The sequence below is a fragment of the Camelus dromedarius genome, chromosome 7 (genome assembly GCF_036321535.1).
Source record: "Camelus dromedarius isolate mCamDro1 chromosome 7, mCamDro1.pat, whole genome shotgun sequence".
NCBI lineage: Eukaryota > Metazoa > Chordata > Mammalia > Artiodactyla > Camelidae > Camelus > Camelus dromedarius.
The window spans coordinates 871,257-890,802 of NC_087442.1; the positions used below are offsets into that span (position 1 = coordinate 871,257).

Sequence of the window (19,546 nt, forward strand, 5' to 3'; positions counted from 1 at the left end):
TTTGCATCTTTCCGACCCGAAGAAACCCGAGGGCTGTGTGGGCAGAGGTGGCGGGGTCAGGAGCTGGCAGGGAGGGCGGGCCTTGGAACAGCTGCGATGTTTCTGTTCCCAACGGAGGTGAGCTCCTGAGGTTCATGGTGTGGCCCGGAGGAGGCGTGCATGGTCACAGGTCTCGGTCATCTGTGCGAAAAGCCATCTGCTGGTTCCCGCAGTGACTGGAGCAGGGGCCCCGCTGCTGGCCTCCCGGAGCCACACCTGCGGGAGCGGGGCCTCAGCGGCTGGGCCAGGCCTCCCCGAGGGTGGCTCCTCCCCGGCTCCTGTGCCCTGGCTCTGCTCACACGTGCTGATAGACACACCGGTCAGACCAACATGGATAGAGTTGGTGTTAATTGAGTGAATAATAGAAAACAGTTCAAGTCAGCTGTGGTCAAAACTTCACTGAGACGTGTGGGACTCCAGCCCGACTGTCTGGCTTGAGTTTCTTCCTGTGCCTCTGTGTCCACTGGGGTGGGTGCGGGTGAGCAGACGGCCCAGGGCGGGGGTGGGGGTGGGGACCGCAGGAGCCCTGGCCCCCGGGTGACCTGAGCTGGGTGACAGAGGGGTCGGGGCGGACGTGGAAGGGCGTGAACACTGGGTGCCTGAGCTCCAGAGGCCTGGAGCCCTGTGTGCCCGTGTGCACTCACATGTGCGTGTGTGTGCACTCCTGTGTGTGTTTTACTTTGCTGAACACGACACCACAGGATGAGACTGCTACGCCTCTGAACGCAGTAGAGCCACCCAGTCTGGTTCTGGTTTTCCTTAAAATCACAGTCACTTCCCGAGTGGACAGACCACTGCGGCTGGCTCGGGAGTCTCTGTGGAAAGAACGTCTGGAGACCCTTGGCTCCCTGTGTGCCTCTCCAAGTGTCACTGCCAACAGACAGTGCCCTGGAAAATTAGGGTCAGAGTGGCCGAGGGTCAGGTATCTGCTGTGCTGTTTTGTTTTCCAACGCTTTGCAGCACCTCAGAGCCAGCCTGTGTCTTGACTGCATCGCCCCAGAGGATTGAGAAAAGTGGGCCAACTGAAAGAAAAGTGACTTCCGTGTAAACAGAAATGGGAGCGGGGCAGCCTGTGGAGGGACGGGTCTGAGCTCCCCAGCCCCGGAACGTGTGACCGATTTCTAGTGATTGCAACGCCCTGTCTGTCGGTGGCTAGTGGCTCTCTGAGAGGGAGGATGAGAAGATGAGGCTTGCGATGCAGAAGTGCTTTCCCAGCCTGAGGCCATGAACACCTTTTGGTTTGGCCCTGTGCTCTCAGGCTGGCCGCAGCTTCGGTTTCCTTCCTGCGTGGCATTGCTCCGGCTGTTTCATATTTCTGTGTTTATTCTGTCTCTGATGCAGAGACGAGGGCTCTCCTGTATGTCCCACGCAGAGGCGGACGCAGACCTGCTCCCTAACCTCCCTCAGCCCGTCCCTCAGAGCCTGGACGCCCCAGACAGACTTGAGAGCCCCAGTGCCCTTGGCACTGGCTGTCCCCAGCCCCCGCCTGACACACCTGTGCGCCTGCCTGCCCCTCCCTCACCCTTCAGCACGTGGTGCCATACCTCCCTGGCTGCTCTCGTCCTGCTAACTCACTGGGTCCTGGCTGGACGCACTTCCTGTCCCAGCTTTTGGTGGTCAATCCAATCTGGTCTGCGGTGAGTGAGGCCTGTTTTCACAATGGCTGAGTGTTCCCAGGGCCCCACCCAGCACCGTGGTTCCCATGCCACGAACATCTCTGAACCAATGAACTGGCTGGAGCCTTGGCTGCTCCGGCTGCGTCTGGCTAGTCTGTGCCCTCCTTACTGGGCCCGGTGCCAGCCGGCTCCCACCTCGTCCGTGCAGGTGAAGTGTGGGCCCCCCGTGTCGGCCGCCCGGCGTCCAGGATCCTGCCCCCCAGTCCTGGGGCGTCCCTGACTCTGCACTTTCATTCCAGGCCTACATGGAGGACCACCTGGAGGACAAGAACCGGCTGCAGCGGGAGTGGGAGGCCCTGTGCGCCTACCAGGCGGAGCCCAGCTGCTCGCTCGTGGCCCAGAGGGAGGAGAATGTGCCCAAGAACCGCTGCCCGGCTGTGCTGACCTGTACGTACCGCCCGCGGGCCCCCGGGCGCGGGAGGGCGGCCCTCCATGGTGGGCACAGGCCGCGCCTGCCGGCCCTCACGCAGCAGGACCGCCCTTCCCTCCTGCTGCTGGTCTGCCCTCCCTGCCAGCCGACTGTGCCCTCACTTCAAAGAGCAGGAGGGCATCACCCTGGGGGACCTCCAGCCTCAAACCACGGAACCCGCGTCTCCATTTTGGCCCAGCGGGCTGCTCCCGATGCCGTGCGGCGGGGCGGGCAGACAGCCCTGCGTTGGCTGTTGCTCTGTGACTTGCGGCTGGGGTCTGTGCCCTGGGAGCCTCCTTCTCCTCTGCACTCGGGGTCTCGCCGTCGTCCTTAAATCTCAAAGCTGCGAGGGTCAGACGAGGCCATGCTGCTGGCCTCCTCACACTCTAGGCTCTGGGTCAGCAGGATCAGGTGCCCCGGCCACGTTCAGCCATCTGGTGTCCCCATAAGCGATGCCAAGGACTTGCTGTCGGGCCATGAATCGTCACCAGAAAGCAGAGACACAGAAAGACACCAGCCACCCAGGGTCTTATGTACGGTGTGGGTGTGTCTGAGGTGACGAGTGACCTGCAGAAGCAGAGGCCCGTGGAGGGGCCTGTCACCCAGCTAGTGATGCACCGGCCTCCTGTGTTCCAGCAGGTTCCAGGCCAGGCCGGCTGTGATGAATGTGTACCCCCCCCCCGGGAGCGGGAGGGGAGCTGAGGGCTTCTGACCAAAGTGTCACATAGATGCCGACTTCATGGGTGGTAAGTGGGGGTGGGGGTGGTTACTGTCTTAGTAACGTAAGGGAACAAGAGAGAACGCACTTTGCGGGCTGACGTTCTCGAGGGCACAGCAAAGCCACCTGGGCCTCACGGGGAGCACCAGCACCCACCGTGGGGGCTGTGCTCCCGGGGTCACGGGCCCAGCCCGGTCCTGTGGGGCCAGTGCGGGAGCCAGCCAGGTGCCACCTAACAGCGCAGTCCTGCCGTCCTCCCGGCCTGTGGGAGGCAGCGGCAGGTGCCCTGCCTGCCTCACGGTAAGCGGCAGCGGTTTCATCTGGGCTCACAGGACAGGAAGGCCAAAGGGTCCCTCTTGTGTTGCTGTAGACGCCAGCCTGGGAATTACAGGCCTTTGTAAAACCTTGACACACGTGGGTGTAAGTGTTCCTAACAGTGTGGTCAGTGTTCAGAAAAGCTCTGTAACGTCTGAGGGGTTTTCCCTCAAGAGCTCTTAAAGTAGGAGCCGTTGCCACGTCTAAGCTTCCTATTGAGAAGAGACGCCGATAACTAAGATTTTATTAAGTGCCTGCTGTGTGCCGAGGGCCGCGGACGGACACAGGGGCGTCCAGCGAGCCGAGCCGGCCTCTGTCCTCAGAGGTTCTAGACGGGGCGTGGGTGGGCGATGACAGCTGCACCCTGAGTAATTGGTGGTTTGGGCAAATAGCCTGTGCTGAGCGTGTCCCCCTGGCCTGGGGGCTTCCTTGGGTGTCAGGTATCGAACTGTAAACATTCAGGTTGAAAGGCTCTTCCCCGAGCGCCGCTCGCAGCGATAACCGGGACGTGGCGCGCTCCCGTCACGCGCCCTCCAGCCGGGCTGGCCCCCGGGCCCCGGCTGTGCCACATCAGCGGCAGGTCCACAGGCCAGGACCTCGTGACGCAGGACATCTTGTGTTCAGCCGTGAGGCGAGGCTCCAGCCCTGGGAGCCCTGGCACTTCCCCTTGGGCCAGAACCTCGTGGCTGCCATCTTTGGGCCTGAGTGAGGGGTCCAAAGAGGAAGCTCGCTCTTTGTTGGGCTCTAGCGCCAAGAGTTAGGAAGAAGCCATCACATTCGACCACCCTTTTCGCCCCGGAGCCTGACCCGGATTCTCGCCTGTCCGGTCGTGTGGGAGGAGAAGCCACAGGCCCAGGAAGAAGGTGGGGCCCACACCCGCTGAGACAGAGCATCCGGCCGCATGGGTCCACTTCCCGCAGGCGCACCCCTCCTTCGTCCTCCGTCTTCACTTTGAGAAGGAGGTCGCATTGTCACACTGCACCCTGCGTCCCTTCCGAGCAGGCTCTCGGGGGTGGCACTGCCTCAACTCCTGTTGGTCTCACCAGACCCACCAGGGAGAAGGGCCTCCTCATCCCAAAAACCTGCTTCCTTCCATCTGGCTATTCACTCCTGACTGCGCAGAAACAGCCTGTAACAGAGCGTAGGGTGTTGACCAGGGTGGGCATCCACACGGCCCATCTCCACCACTGAAGAGGACTTCCCGAGCGGGCGGGCGCCTGGCTCACCACAGTGTGGACGGCGCCGTCCCCCACACCCCTGCTCTGACAGGGGCGTCAGTCAGCCACCCTCGTGTCTCGGATGGAAACCCCGGAGCCATCCTCTCTCCACAGTTGCTTCTTTTGCCGTAGTCTCGCCTTTGTTTCTGGGTCTCACCGGCACCTGCCATCTCTGCTCACCCCCACCCCCACCAGACCCGATCTTCCTTCCTCCAGCTCTTCTCCTTGGAACCAGCTCGCTCGGCCCTGCTTCTCCTCAAGTCCTCCCTGCAGAGATGGGAGTGGTGGCCGGGCTTCCACGCCACATCCACCCGGGCATCTGCCTGGACCCCAGGGCAGCCCCATGGCCCGCGCCTCCCACCGCCTCCCACCGCCTCCCACCTCCTCCGCCCCGTGCGCATCTGGTGCCCCTCTGAAGTCTCTCTCGCCCCCCGCACTGGGGCAGGCCCAGCCAGGCTGGAAGACATCCCAGTGGCAGGTTGGCGGGAAATTCAAAGTGTCCGGGTGAGTGACTTTTCGATTCCTGACAGCCTGGAGATTCTAGCTACCGACGATTTACTTCCCAAGGCAAAGGCAAGTAGCATGTATGAGACGTTGGCTGGCACTGTGCTGGGTCTGGTGATATCTCAGAAGTTTAAAAAATTTAATATGGTTTCTAATTTTTTTGAATTTTTTAAAAGAATTATGCAATATTCCTTTCTTATGTTTTTTAAATTAAGAACAGTCATATGATGCTGTTTTTGGTGTGCCATCTGAAACAAAAAAATATTTTTGATTCTGAGTTATAATAACAAGATAGAGACACGGAGACACTCAGATGGAACCGGAGAGCAGGTAAATCCGAAGACGGAGGTTCGTAGAGTCGGAGAGAAATCTGGTGATGCTGTTTCTCATGGTTTGGCTTTTTAGGGCATTGCTGCTGACAAGACCACAGCCCAGCAAACGGGGCCGGGTCGGGGGAGGGTTGGCTCCGGACTGGCTCCTCCTGGGGGCCAGGTCGCCCGGGTGGCACTGCAGGCGAAGAAAAGCACAGTCCCCAGGCTGAGCACATCACAGGCCACCACCGAGCACGCACCCCGGGCCTGCCCCTCCCCACCCCCCGGAGCCACCCCGCCTCACTGGACGGAGGAGGACACTGGGGTTCGAGCCCACGTCCCCTGTGCTGACTGCACACTGCCCCGCACGTGCTTTGTGGGCTCACCTGAGGTTTCTCGTGTCAGGAAAATGAACCCAGTTCTCAGACATCCGCAGAGGGAGGGTTTGGGGCGCACAAGGGCTGCCGTGCTGCCCTTAAACCACGCAGGAAACAGTTTCTGTCCAAACAAAGCTTCGCTTTACAGTTTCTCCCCAACCCTGAGCAGAGTCCCCATAGTGAACGTTCTGGCCTGGTCACATCTGCGTGACCTGGTCTGCCTGCAGCAGTCAGTCACGGAAGATTCTAGATCTGACAGGCAGACAGGACGAGTGGGCGGGGAGGTTACGTGTCGGGAGGAGCCCTGGCTCGGCCGGGTTCTCCTCCTCCTTTCTTCGGCCTCAGAACAGCTAGGGGTGGGGAGGCCTGGGTGTGCTGGTGCTGGAAGGAAGACGTCCCAGCAGCAGGGTCTGTGAGGGCTTCCTTCTTGACGACGTCTCGGCAGGAGCCGTGCTCCCGAGACTGGAGATCTGTGGGGCAGGGGGCAGGGGAGACGCCCTCGAAGCACAGACGGCGCCCGATCGCCAGGCTGCGTCTGAGGGCGCAGGTCCTTGGGGGCGGGGGCGGGGCCGGGGCTGCTGGCTCACACCCCTCCGTGGGCACCGCCCCGACGCCTCCCAGAGCAGAGGGGCTGCCTGTTGGGTGGAGGCTGCGCTGTCCATGCGGTTCAGCCGCTCAGGCTTCAGGTTCCCTCCTCTCAGCTCCTTTCCTTGAGGCTCCGCCCCTAGACTCACAAGACGCCTGACCTCATGTAGCCTGGCTTCTGTCCCGACGCTGCCCAGAGACTCGCGTTGGAGGGCCCTCAGAGGGCGCTGGGAAACTGGCACCTGGGGGTGGCGCTGACAGCGGGCCCCTCGATGGACACTAGTTTTAAGTGCCCAAAGCAGCCGATCACAGCCCTTCAGAAGGGCCACGGCGGGGGCATGCTCCCTCCTCTGCGTGGGCATTTCTGTCTTACGTTCCCTGTGCCATGGGCATGTCACAGGGCACAGCCCCAAGCCTCCAGCCACGCAGGGCTGAACTCTGCATCCACCTCTGATAAACGGATCCTTGTCAAAACGAGACGAGGGCGATTCCTGGGCAGCACAAGACCTCCCCCGCCGCTCTCTCCCATCCGCGCGTTTTGTAAACGTGGTTTACGCGCCTCCAGGCCGTTGATACAGTCACTTCCCGCAGGATGAATACGGTGCTGCCTTCCGAGGCCTCCCTCACGCTGACACGGGTCCAGGAAGGCGCATCCCAGCGGCTGTTGGTGGGCCAGGCGCTGGCGGCAGCTCTGCTGTGCGGCAGGCGGGTGGGAGCAGGCAGCGCAGGCCGCGTGTGCAGCGTCCCCTTCACACGCTCGCCCTGGAGCCGGAGCGTGAGGAGGTGACGTGGCCGCCCCCGCTGCCCTCCTGACCCCCCAGAGGAGTCCTTGTCGGCCAGTCCGGGGCGCTTTGCAAAGAAGCAAGGTTTCTGGCCTGATGTGATTTCTCCCCCTACTTTTTATCACAAAAGTTTGGAAACACTCAGGTTGAAATGGAAATTTGGTGGTCGCCTGCGTTCCCACCAGCTATACTCCCCACAGCTGCTGCTCAGTATTTTGCCACTTTTGTGTGACGTATGCGTGTGCTTAATTTATTGGCCGGGCTTCTCAAAGTGGGTTCTAGGCATCGTGACAGCTAAATGCTTTAGCCCGTGCCTCGTAAAAATGAAGACTTTCTCCCGCATAACTACGTCCCCATCGTTGTAACTAAGAAAATCAGTAACTCTCCGTTGTCATTAATTCCGGCCCATATTCCAATGTTCCCAGATATTCCAGTTACATCACTTACAGCAGTTTTTTGTTGCAGTCAAGGTTCATAACTGCATTTTGGATTTCACGTCTCTTTAGCCATTTTAGTTCTGAAATGGCCCCCTGGGTTTTCCGACGTGACCTGCTCCTGAGAAGCTCCTCTTCCCCCAGTGATCGCCCCCTCTGTCTTCACGATCCGTCCAGCCAGGTGTCTGGCCCCTTTGCCAGGTCCTTGGGAGCTGACGGCCTGGTTTCCAGACCTGCTGTTTCCCTCTTTCTGGTCGTGCACCCAAGACCCAGTGGCCTAGGGACACTATGCGACCGGACTTTGCATCCCTAGGATGCTGCTGTGAACATGGCAGCACGCTCTGTGGCCGCACCCAGAGGACTTGTAAAACCCGTTCCTGCAACCAGAACCTGCCAGTGACCCCTGTCCTGCCAGCGTCTGTCCACCCCCTACCTGTCTCCTCTCTGTCCTTTCTGGTTTGAAAAAGCATTCTCTTCACCATCCCCCTCGGGGTGCCAGCCTCTCTGAAACCGTCCTGTGCAACGTGAGCCCCTAGTCTGTGTCCATCTGTGTCCATCCCCTTCCATCTTTTGTGTGTGATGTTTTCAGTCGTGGACAACCCTGGTCTCCTGGGATGTCTGTTTCTCATTCTCTCACTCAAGATGCCTACAGCTGTGTCAGCAGAATTCTCGTGTTTCCACCTCTTTGGCTCGGCGCGTTCTGGAGTCTCTGGAACAAAATGCTCTCATCTGGTTATGTATTAAATGCCCAGCATTCTCCTTCTTGGCAACTAAGAACTTAGAGATGATTTGGCCGCTTTTCTCTCAAGGTTACTGTCAGTTTAGTTCTTTCCTTGTTAGAATTCAGTTTGGACATCCAGGAATACACTTGCTTGCTTAGCTTCCACGGTATCTGTTGTAGCAGGAAAACCGGAATTAGAGGCTGTCCTTAGTTACGCCCTCGTCCCCTCCCACCTGTCCCCTCCCCTCTCTACGTCTTCCCACCTCTCCCCTCCTTCTCGGCAGCGAGGCTTCCTGTCGCTGTCCACAGCCGTGGTGCTGATCTCGGCGCTGTGGTGTTTCTAAGCCAAGTCGCCACATTCTACCCCGGGGATCCGTGAATGCATTTCCTACGCGATGATGGGAAGCTGAGATTACAGATGAAACAAGGTTTGCTCATCAACTGACCTGAACTTAGGGAGAGGAGCCTGGTTTTCCGGGTGGTCCTGAGGTGATCACCAGGGTCCTTACATGCAGAAGAGAGAGGCCCCGAGCAGGCTGAAGGTGGGGGGCCCGCCAGGAACGGGTGCAGCTGGAGGCAGACACAGCGAGGAAGCGATTGGCCCCGGAGCCTCCAGGAGGAACCCGCCCGGCCGGCACCCGGCTTCAGACTCATAGACTTCTGAGCGGCGGGACCCGCCCGGCCGGCGCCAGGATCCAGACTCATCTCAGACTTCTGAGCGGCGAGACTGTCAGAGGTTTGGTTTTCAAGACAGTAGGTTTGTGGAAATTCATTCCAGCAGCCACGGGAACTCGTCTACGGAGGAGGGGACTCCCACCGAGAGGTGTGAGCGCAGCTGTAGCACTGCCCCCAACACCCCATCTCGGCAACAACTACCGGAAGGTGATAATGAAAATGTTTGAAAACGTTCTGTGTGAAAAACCACCCTGGGAATAAGGTCAGCTGCCACCTTATGATGGAAATGAAGGAACAGAGATGCTTCCAGCATGCCTGCCTTCTAGCCCAGCACACCGCATCATCAGTGACCTAGGCCTGTATCCATAGGCCTCTTCCGGGCCTAAACGTGTAACCGGACTTTTTGGTTATACTTTGGCACCTGCTGGGAGGAGGGCTTATCTGTGGAGCAGCGTCCAGCGCCGAGGGCCTCAGGGAGCTTCTGGGCGTGTCCCCCGGCTCCTTCGTCTTGACCCAGACTCCGTCCCTCTGCTCCCTGACAGCGTGAGGGTCTGGCCAGGACCCACCTCCCAGGTGCAGCCCCCTCCCTCCCCAAGGTCCTTCCTTCCAGTAAGATCGACCTTCCACTGCTGTTCTGGGCACCCCGAGGCCGTGTTTCCATCTGTGCAGGATGCCGGGCGCCGCACCCACACGGCTGGTCAGAGGTACCCCTGCGCCTGAGGTCTTGTTTCTGCTCCCTCTTCCTGCCACGTCGTCCCCAGACCCCTGGGCACCTTCCACGGCCCCTCCCCTTCTGGGCCGTGTGAGCCGTCAGCTCTGTGAGGTGTTTGGGGAATCCTCCCACCTGCTCACTACGGGTGAATCTCTACTAAGGTAATCGGCAAGGTTCCTGCCAAGTTTTCTCCCCTTACTTTCCCAGAAACATCTTGGTTGGCAAGGCCTGGGGGGATAACCATCTTGTCCTCAGGGGTCAGGGTCTCCCCGTCTGCCTGGTCCCTGTCAGGGGCTGTGACTGTCAGTTGAAGGTGACACCTGTGTTCGCCCTCTGTCTACCCTCGGTCAGCACAGATGGAGACCAGGATTGTTCCTGGTGATAGCATTGTGCTCAGGACAACACAGGCTTTTGCTCTTTTGTTTAAACATGAGCGAGTTGCCCACCCGCCAGGGCCCTGGGAGGCCGCGTTCTCGCCCATCTTCATGTCTTGCCTTCCCATCTCAGCTGCCGTGTGGGATGCGGTCCCTGCACGGAGATTTATAGCCCAGGTTGGCTGATCGAGGTCTCTGTGTGGAACTGTGTAGGTGGCGTGGCTTTGCTTGGTTGACGCCTGTGCTCTCACGGTGCACAGTTATTCTTGTGCGTTGCTGCCAGCAAACCCTCGCACATTGTGCTCCCAGTCACCCTGGCCTCGGGGCACAAGGACGGCGCGCTGGCTGCACCGCTGTGCCCGCGAGGCCGGAAGGCTGGTGCCAGGAGCCTCCTCCCACAGAGACACAGCCCTGCCGCTGCTCCCGGGCTCATGGTGGCACCACGCGTCTGTTTGCTGATTACTTGTGGAAAACTAGCCTTTTTAGCTGGTGGGAACTTCCCGGTCATCAGGTCAGCCTCCTCCTGAAGAAGCAGGGACCCAAAAGCAGTTAAAACGCGTGGAAAGGGCAGACAGGCAAGTCGCGAGAAAGCCGGACCCGGGTGGACCCCTGACTCCAGGCGCAGGAGGGTCCAGGGCAGAGATGTGTCCTCACAGGCCACAGGCTGGTGTCCAGGACAAAGCCGGCCCCCCGGGCTCTGGGGGAGCATCTTCCTGGGCCTCCTCTTGGCCTGCAGACAGCAGTCATCTCCGTGTCCTCACGGCATCTTCCCTCCGTGCCTGTCTGAGTCCCAATTCCCCCTTTATAAGGACACCAGGCATGTTGGATTAGGCCCACCCATATGACCTCATTGTAACGCGGTCACCTGTACAGACCCCAAGTAAGGCCACGTCCTGAGGTCCTGGGGGCTGGGGCTCCAGCACATCTTTCTAGGGGACACAATTCAACCTTTGACACCAGGTGCCCGGGGCCGCTCAGTAGCGGGGGTGGTGTGAGGCCACACCCTGAGCCCTGAGGTCTGTTCCTGCTTGGCACACGGGCTGTGCCAAGAGGGGCCTTTTCCACGGAGATGCTGGGTGACGAGGTTGGTGTGCAGCTGGACCGGGGCGGCCACCGTGCCCCAGCCCGTGTGACCTGCCCACACTGCCGCTCACATGGCAGACTGGGCAGCAGTCCTGCCTGGGGTTGCTGCTTGGGAGATCTGCAGAGATGCTGGTGAAACCAAGAGACGAGACAGGAGACCAGCCGTCTGACCACATTTCAGGACACATGTGTGACTCCAGGACCTGCTTTTGCTGTGCTCAGGGCCGGGAAGCCAGGGGAGCCTCTGTGTCATGGGACGGCTCAGGCGCTGGGCGAGCATCTTGTGGGACAGATCCAGCCTTGTTTTCTCAGTGTCTTGGACGTAGGCAAGTGTCTGGACCTGGGACCACAGACGCCCTGTTTGCCCAAGTGCTGATCTGAGGAGACGCTGCACAGAATGCTGCAGCTTTTCTTCTTAAACGCTTCAGAGAAAGGGTGTTTCATGGTCACACTTGTCCCCAGGTCCCCAGAGCTGCAGAGAAACACGACATCTAGCAGTTCTCAGAGCCTTGGTTACCAAACACGGTGTCAACACTTTCTGCTTCGCCTCCACTGTGACAAGTCCAAAGCAGCAAAGACGGTTCCAGGTGTGCTTGGCAGGAATCAGGAGACTGACGGAGAAGGACAAGGAATATCCACGGCTCACTGACCCATCCATGGACCCACGGGATCGGAGAAGAACCCGTGGTCTTTGGTGCCATTTGTGAGCATGTCCCGATGTGTGAGTCCCCCTGAAGACTTGGAGCCCTGACCGTCCAGACAGAGGGCTGGCCTGTCACCAGCCACCCCATCAAAGCAGAGCAAATGCCGCCAGGCAGTGAGGTGGTTGAATCTAAATCCCCACAGAGCGCTAAGGCAGCCGGAGCTCCCGGGGGGACACTGGCAGATGGCTCTCATGAAGAGCCCTCCTGTGGCTGTGTCAGCCCATGGCTCCCGCGGAGGCCTGATCCGGTGACCAGCAGCAGCACCACAGACTCCACCCACCAGAGACATGGAGATCATTGACTCGGACGCGGGTCAGCACACTTAGCGTGAGTGCCAGAACCGGGGGGCTGGGAGCACGCCATCCTTGGAGATCCATTACAGGCTGAGGTCACATGCCACGGGCCCCCGCACACCTTCCTCAGAGGGGGTCAGGGGAGCGTGGGAAGGCTCTGGACGATGGCCCTGACTCCACTGGCGACCGAGCTCTGGGTCCTCTCGACGACCCAGCGCGTCTGTCCTCAAGGCTTCCTCGCCCCAGTCGTGATCGAGAAGCTCTGGGACCTGGGTCTCCCGTTGGCGTTTCTGGGACTCTCTCTGCGTTTGCTGACAGCACTGTGAACCGTAAACAACTTCTGCCGGCTCAGCTGACTTTGAGTCAGCGAGGCGTGTGGCCGCCTGTAACCCTGAGCCTGTTCCCACAGCCCTTGCTCCGCGCCCGGCCTTACGGGAGCGCTTTGTGGAAGCCTTACGTCACAGCAGCCTTGGGGGTCAGAGGCCACCGCCCTCATTGTGGGTGATGAATCTGACACTGAAACACCAAGGCATTTACCCGAATACCACCTGGCTGGCAGGTGGCAGGGCTGGGCCAGGTCTGGGCCCTGAGCTCCGTGGCCTTTGTCAGGTCAAGTGTTTGATCCTTGGGGCCTGAGTTGCTTCAACCTGAAGCAGGAAAGTGGTCCCTGTTCTGCGCACGGCACAGCGTCCCAGGAAGAAGGGGGGCGATGCACGCGACACTGTGTCAGGACAGGCGGGAAAGAGAGAAGCTGGAAGCAGCGTCCTTGAGCACGGTGGTGCCTGCTTGAGCGCCCCGGGCTCTGAGAAGCAGCGCACACCCCGGGAGACTCAGCAGTGCCCCCAGAGCTGCCCCCCACCCCCAACAAGGCTCACAGCCGTGGCTCTGTCCTGTCAGAGGAGAAGACTCTGTCCCAGAGCCAGACGCAGACGGGGAGATGTACCTGCATTTCTGCACGTCCGTGCTTCCTGGCGCCTGAGCGATGTCTCAGACCGAGATCCTGAGGGACACACCCACTTCTCAATGCAAATGTCAGCACCGAGGCTGCGAAAATTCTTGTTCTGTGTTTGGGTCCTCGTGTAGAATTTGCTGCCAGGAATGAGACGTGTGTTTGTGCTGGGAAGACGAAGAACTGACATTCAGCCGACCACGTGTGGGGGAGGGAGAGGGTCATTTGCTCAGAGGCCCTGGCTTCGCCTCTACCCGCGTGTTACCGTGAGTGAATCTCCTCAACCCGCCAGGCCTTGCTGTCTGACTTGCATCTCGGAGAATATAGCGCACCCCCGCCCAGAGCATCCCTTTGAAAGGGATGGACAGGAACCGTGAGCCACAGAGCAGTTCAGAGGCTTGCCCCCAAGTGAAATGTCTGCTGGACCGTCCCTCCTACGTGGACCCACCCCCCGCTGGACTCTGGCCAGCGTCACTCTGGCCCTTCCGGGAAGGCCCCAGGTGTTTCACCCGGAGGTTCAAGATGGTCCCACAATAACAACAAAACAAGTTCACCATTAATTTTAAAATCCATTTGTTGCCACAGTCAGATATGTGGTAGGAAGGCCATGGAAGTCTGAGATTTGAAGCCCTGGTCCCTGACTCAGTGGCCTCTTGGAAAGGGGGTCCTTCAGGCATGAACGCAGCCGGAGGGGCCCGCTGCCGGGATGCTGGGGTCATCCGCGAGCTGTCCTCACAGCCAGGCTAGGGCCCTGGTGCTCAGAGCACTTTCTCACTAACCATTGGGCATTCACGGGACTCCCAGCTTAGGCCACGAGCTCTTGGTTTTCCAACTAGAAAATCCAGCTACGCTCGCCCACCGAGCCAGGAGGCTCCGCGACCGGGGGCTGCTCTGCTCCAGGAGGGATCAGGGTCCTCACGGGGCCTCCCGCCTGCTCCCCTCCCTCCAATCGCCAGCCAGCCTGCTCTGCGGTTCTCGGGCACTGGCGGGCCCGAGGGCCGCTCTCACCGGGACCTGAAGCCGGCGTGTTGAAGTATGTGTGATGAGGTGGGCTCCAGGGAGACCCTCGGGAGCCCTCCAGAAGCAGCCGGAAGCCCTGCTGTTTACCCAGACTTGTGCATTCAGAAGAAGGCCTGCTCGCGGGCCGCGGCCCAGTGCCGGTCTTCGATGGCAGCCGCCCACTGAGAAACGGAGCCTCTCGGACCTCGCCGTGGAGCTCGTGCTTGCGGCGTGCTGGGATGTCGCAGCTGACCAGTGTTTCTAGTCGGTCATACTTCATCTTCCTGCCACAGCCAACTTTCACTCTCTCAAGAATAAATCTGGCAGGACCCAAAGCCATTGACTCCAGGGGACTTCGGTCGCTGGTCGCACCTTGGCGGGGCGCTTCCGAATCTCCCGTCATAAACACCTTCCGAATGTTTCCGCGTCGTCTGGGTTTGTGTGACGTGTGCTCAGGTGAACATGTCAGGCGTGAGCCCCTCCCTCTCTCTGGATGATTCTCACCTGCCTTGTCTCTACAGGGAAAAACCCAACATTAACACCTTAACGAGAGACAGGACGGTGTTCAGTGTAGTGGACAGTACCTTCCGAGTTCAGTCAGTCTGGGGGCTCACCAGGTCTCCCGAGCCCCAGAGTTGTTTAGAGTAAGCAGAACCTGCTGGAGAATGAAAAAGCACAAAGCACAGTGAGGTCCCCATGCTTCCCTGCCCTGCCCCCGAGCTGCTGGGGGCAGGAAGTGGGGAGACCCGGCCGGGAATCTGGGGGTGACGCGCTCACAGCTGGGGAAAGCCTGGCTCTGCTGTCTCAGCGGAAGCAGGTGGTGTGTGGCCACCGAGAGGCACTCATTGCAGCAGCAGGGGACAGAGCTGAGCTCCGTCACTGTCCGTTTTCAAGTCTGCACCTCGCAGGGGAAGGGGAGGACCGGGCAGGGGAGGGGGCTCTCGGGGGCGCCCTGCTCACTGTGAAAGTCCCTGAAAACCGGCAGAGAGAGACGCCGCTGTACGTGGATGGGTGGTGATTCCAGAACCGAAATTCAGGATGACTCCTGTACTAAACCAAAAAGCCTCGACAGCTCACGTGTCCTGAGTCCCCGTGGAAGCGTCTTGTTTCAACATCAGTCACATTAATGTGCCCATTAAGGCGCGTTCCTGTGTCTGCGAGTCTCCACGTGCCCTCGTTCCCCTGCCCCCTCCTCGGCTGCATCTTCTTTTTCTCCCACCCTCCTTTTAAACCTGCATTCTTGTCGTCTTGAGGATTTAACTCTCTCTAGGCTGCAAAATTGTGTATATTGAGTGGTGGTCTAACAGCTTAATATCCACGTTGATTTTATGATTTGCATGTTGCCAAAAATGTGTCACTTAGGGGCAAACACTGGACAGAGGATCGCAGAGGAATGCCAAGCCTTGGCGTTCAGACTTCACACAAGAAAAACGGGGGGATATCTCCATTCTGCCGAGTGGGACTGCGGGGACGGGGCGGGGGGGGGGGGGCGCTCGCTGAAAGGCCTTCAGGAGGGCCAGGCGGCGCCGAGGGGCGCACAGGGGATGTCCGCGGGTGGCCACCGGGCTCACTCCGCTTCCGTGTGGTGCTCGGACGCCCGCACACGGTTGACTCTCTGCTTTTGGGTTGCAGACGACCACTCCAGGATCCGGCTGAGCTCGGGAAACAGCCACAGCAGCTCCGACTACATCAACGCCAGCCCCATCGTGAGTACCCGCAACGCCAGGCCGCTGGCTTCCCCGGGGGGTGTGGCCAGGACCCGCCCTCCCAAGGCTCCCAGTGGGCCCACCCGGCACTGGGCCGCAAGCTGGCAGCCAGTCTCCACCCGATAACTAGCCTCCACCAGGTACCACTCGGCCCCCTGCCCACGCCCGGGCCCTGGTTCAGAGCGCCATTGGCCACACACCCTGAAAACTCGCGGGCAGGCTCCCTGCACAGTCTGCCCCCAGGCGGGACCACGTCTGAGGCAGAGGGGATGAGGTGCTGGGGCGCCGGGCCTGGCCACCCTGGGGCTCACAGCAGCAGCCTGGCGGGTGAGTTGCTGTGGTTACCGCTGGAACCCGAGACTTCAGGAGAATTCCCAGTTGGTTGTGTGGCGGGTTCCTGGGCCCACACGTTCCTCACACGGGAAACAGGAGACGCCAGACCCAAACCTGCCTCCTGCTGGAAGGACAGAGAGGCTAGAGGCAGACCTAAGGCTGTGGGCTGGTTTCCTTGGTTTTCCGTGGGTGGGGTCTTCCTTCCCAGGGGGCAGGTGCCAGGGCTGGGCCTCCCGGGGTGGCACGTGTCAGAGGACCAGGGGAGGAATTCCTGCTCCTGGAGACCCTGGGGCCAGCAGGCGCGCCAGCCACCCCCGCCGGCCTCGCCCCGCCGCTCCTGTCCTTCCGCACCGGGGCGGGCAGCCCAGGGACGGAGAAGAGGGGCCAAAGGTCACTCTGAGTGGTGATTGGCAGCCTTTCGGGACTAAGTAGAGTGAGTGCCGGTGACAAGATGGTGAAGTGAGAGCTTTCGGAGCGTGCGGCAGAGCTGGGGGGACGGGGAGGAGGGCTGTGCAGGAGGCTGGTTGGGGCATCCCCCTGAACCCTGTTCCTCAACATTGGTCTCCAGGGGGTGTCAGGATCTCTCACCAAATTCTCAAATTGGCTTCCAGTCGAATATAGTGCGTGCAGGAGACCCCTCCGGTCCTGACGCAGTGAGGTTTCGGGGGGGGGGGGGTAGGTGACCGAGGGAGGCAGTGGTGAGCTTAGATGAGGCCTTTGCCGTCTGACGCCCCGGGGGTGACCAGGGCCACGGTTGTGGGTCCCACTTGTTCCAGTGATCTGTTGCCTGGAGCGTGTCCCTCAGGCCCTGGTCAGACTTCACGCCCTACACGGTGAGGGTGCAGCGTGGCGGCCTCGCTGTGGGAGAGTGAATTCAAAGCGAAGCACTTCGTCCACACCCAGCAGACCTAGGACTTGGTCTCTAGGGTTATTCTGGGGAGGAAGTAGCTCCATCCCTCCCAACGGGGGTCGACCTCAAACGCTGCTTCCGTCTGTGCTCAGAGGCCTTGCTGCAGCCGTCCGGCCAGGCTTTCTCGGTGAACGCTCTCGGTGTGCTCGGTGTTTCTCCAGCCGGGCTAGTTTAGAAAACCAAGCCGATGCCTTGCTCGCACCCCAGCCTCTCGTCTGGTGGGCCTGGGCTGTGTCGCTGCCTGGGCTCCGCCCCTACCCAGGGCCGCGGTGAGGGCGGCTCAGGACCGTTCAGAGCGAGGAGGACTGTCCTCCTCTTGTTGGGGTCCTTCCCTGGAGTGAGCCGTGGACCAGGCCACCGTGAGAAACCGGGCAGTTATTTTCAGGTCTCAGAAACGGCAGTTCAGTGTTGGGGGACGCCCAACACTCCCCATTTCCTGGGTTCTGGCTTCCAGACGTCTGGGCTGGTTCAGGCTGAAGTCAGGACTGGGTGAGCACAGGGATGCTGGTGAGAAACCGCCTCGCCCCGAGAAGCCGCCAGCAGCAGCTCCCCAGCTGCCGAGCCCCCAGCCTCCTTCCTACGGGCGGAAGTTCAGGATGGCCTCCCAGGCCTGATGGGGACTTGGGGCAGAAGGTGAAGCAGGAGAAAAGATACGACGTCTTTTATGTTTTCCTTTTATTTCATGCCACAAGTCTTTTTTGCCCACATTTGGGCTATAAGCGCAGTTAAGCAGAAGCCCCCGATACCTCTCCTTCTTGCAATAACTGAAGGTACGATGCGAACGAGCTTCCTGGCAGAGCGGAGTGAGACGCGTGTGGCCACGGCCCGCGCAGACCCTGGCTGTGCAGAGTAGACTGTGACAGTCACGTCCATCGTATTTGTACTCAGTCCTCACTAAATTCCAGGGGAGTCATCCAGCAGTAAATAATGTGCAGTCTCGGCGTTGAAATCAGAGGTCACGAAAGTAAATGGGAATTCTGTTTCCCCGCCTGGGGGGCTTGCAGGAGAAACCGGCCATACCCCCGAAGCTCAGCCCAGTTACTGGGGACTCAGACGAACCACGGCTTCAACACCACAGCGCACGAGTCTGCCACCGGGAACAGGTCTGCAGGTCCCAGCGACGCTAGGAAGCAAGCCTGCACTTCACCCCTTAGAGGGGCAATCGTGGGACTTTTAGCTTGGAATGCGCTTAACTAACTGACGCCTCGGAAGAGGATGACTGCCCAGATGTCCTGCACATCGTAAGAAACTGGCCAAATGCAGAAGCCAACTCTTTGGATTTCAGAAAATGTTCACAAGCAGGCATCTCTGTGTGTGTGATTTTGGCGTATAGCAAATATTTTTCTTAAATAAATCTCAACTCCTAAGAATAAAATACGAAAGTAATTTAGGTTCGTAAGTCAGCTTCTCTCCCACTGATTATTAAAGACACAATTTCCCAGTAAGTTCTCACATGAAGACTTGGTGTCTGGTGGGGAAGGGGTGTGGTGCACAGGGTGTGGCTCAGTGGTAGAGCGTGTGCTTAGTGCGCACGAGGTCCTGGGTGCAATCCCCAGTCCCTCCATTACATAAACAAATAAATACACCTGATTACCCCCACACACACCAAGTTACAAAACAAAGCTTAAAAAAAAAGCTTGGTATCTGGAAAAGTGACTTGAAAACTCAGGCTTGCTGTAAAGTTTGCTGTAAATGTTAGAAAAATCAGGGGTTAGGTGGTCAGAAAGGACTGGTGTGAGACTGCAGGCTGAGAGGCACGGTCCCTGCAACCCCTCCCCAGAGGCTGGCCCAGACCTTTCCTGAGACTCCGGGCCGTGGTTGTCTGGGCAGCAGACCCACCCCGCCCTCACCTGCGCGCCAGCAGGCAGCCCCTCCAGCACTCTTCCAGGCTGCAGAGCGCGGTGTCCTGTCTTCGCAGGCCGAAGGCTGGGTTTTCAGGGTGAGTTTCGTTTGGAGCATTGGGCAGCTTTGCCGTGCTGTGTGATGTAGGTGAGACGCAGTCACTCACGTTTATTTGTAATTGTCATTCTGCAGCGTAAAGCGAGTCACTGGGGTTTTTTTAACTGTGCGTCTGGAAACTCACAGAGTACACCTTGCGGGCACCCTGGTTCATGGGGTGTCTTCAGAAGATCAGTCAGCCACGTGGACAGCAGATTCAACACAAACAAATGGCTTTACTTCTGAAAAAATCCCGGAATCCCAGAGCTAAAGGTCAGGAGGGAACATGCCCTCCCCCGCCCTCCCGTGGCACTTCACAGACCCTAGACTGCAGCCAGAGACACTGGCCGGCTTCATGCCTGGCTCTGGAGCTCGTGCTGTGACCACGACAGTCAAGCAAGCAAGCAGCTACAAGGAGGGGGAGGCGCCGGGGCAGCCAGGGTGAGACCCGGCACAGCTGTCGGGGGGAGCCGGTGCGGATCCCCGCCAGGAACAGGAGACGGCGTCTCCTCTCCCCATCCCCGCGCTGCGGCGCCAGCCAAAGCTCCTGGTGGAAGAGCCAGGTTCGTAGAAACTGACGTGATTTCCTCTGATTACGCTGATCCTGCCTCGGGAATCTTAAGTGTAATGAGCCTTCATCCGTTAAAGATGCGCAAAACCAGGCTGAGGCTTCTGTGGCCCCTCTTCGCTCCGCGCAGGGAGTACTTGTGCCCAGAGCTCTTTCCTGTTCACCGGAATGTGCGCGGAATGGAGTGACGGTGACTGTCTTCTGAGTGGTTGTC

The 19,546-nt window shown here is 59.6% G+C and overlaps 1 protein-coding gene across 2 annotated transcripts in view; it reads left to right on the top strand.

The window, feature by feature from the left end:
* PTPRN2 (protein tyrosine phosphatase receptor type N2) overlaps positions 1-19,546 on the top strand; it is a 519,628-nt gene that overhangs the window by 460,126 nt on the left and 39,956 nt on the right. For both annotated transcript variants that reach the window (XM_064487140.1, XM_064487141.1), the window contains 2 exons: positions 1,955-2,102; positions 15,510-15,583. In XM_064487140.1, coding sequence (XP_064343210.1) covers positions 1,955-2,102; positions 15,510-15,583 — 222 coding nt within the window. The remainder of the gene's footprint in view (positions 1-1,954; positions 2,103-15,509; positions 15,584-19,546) is intronic.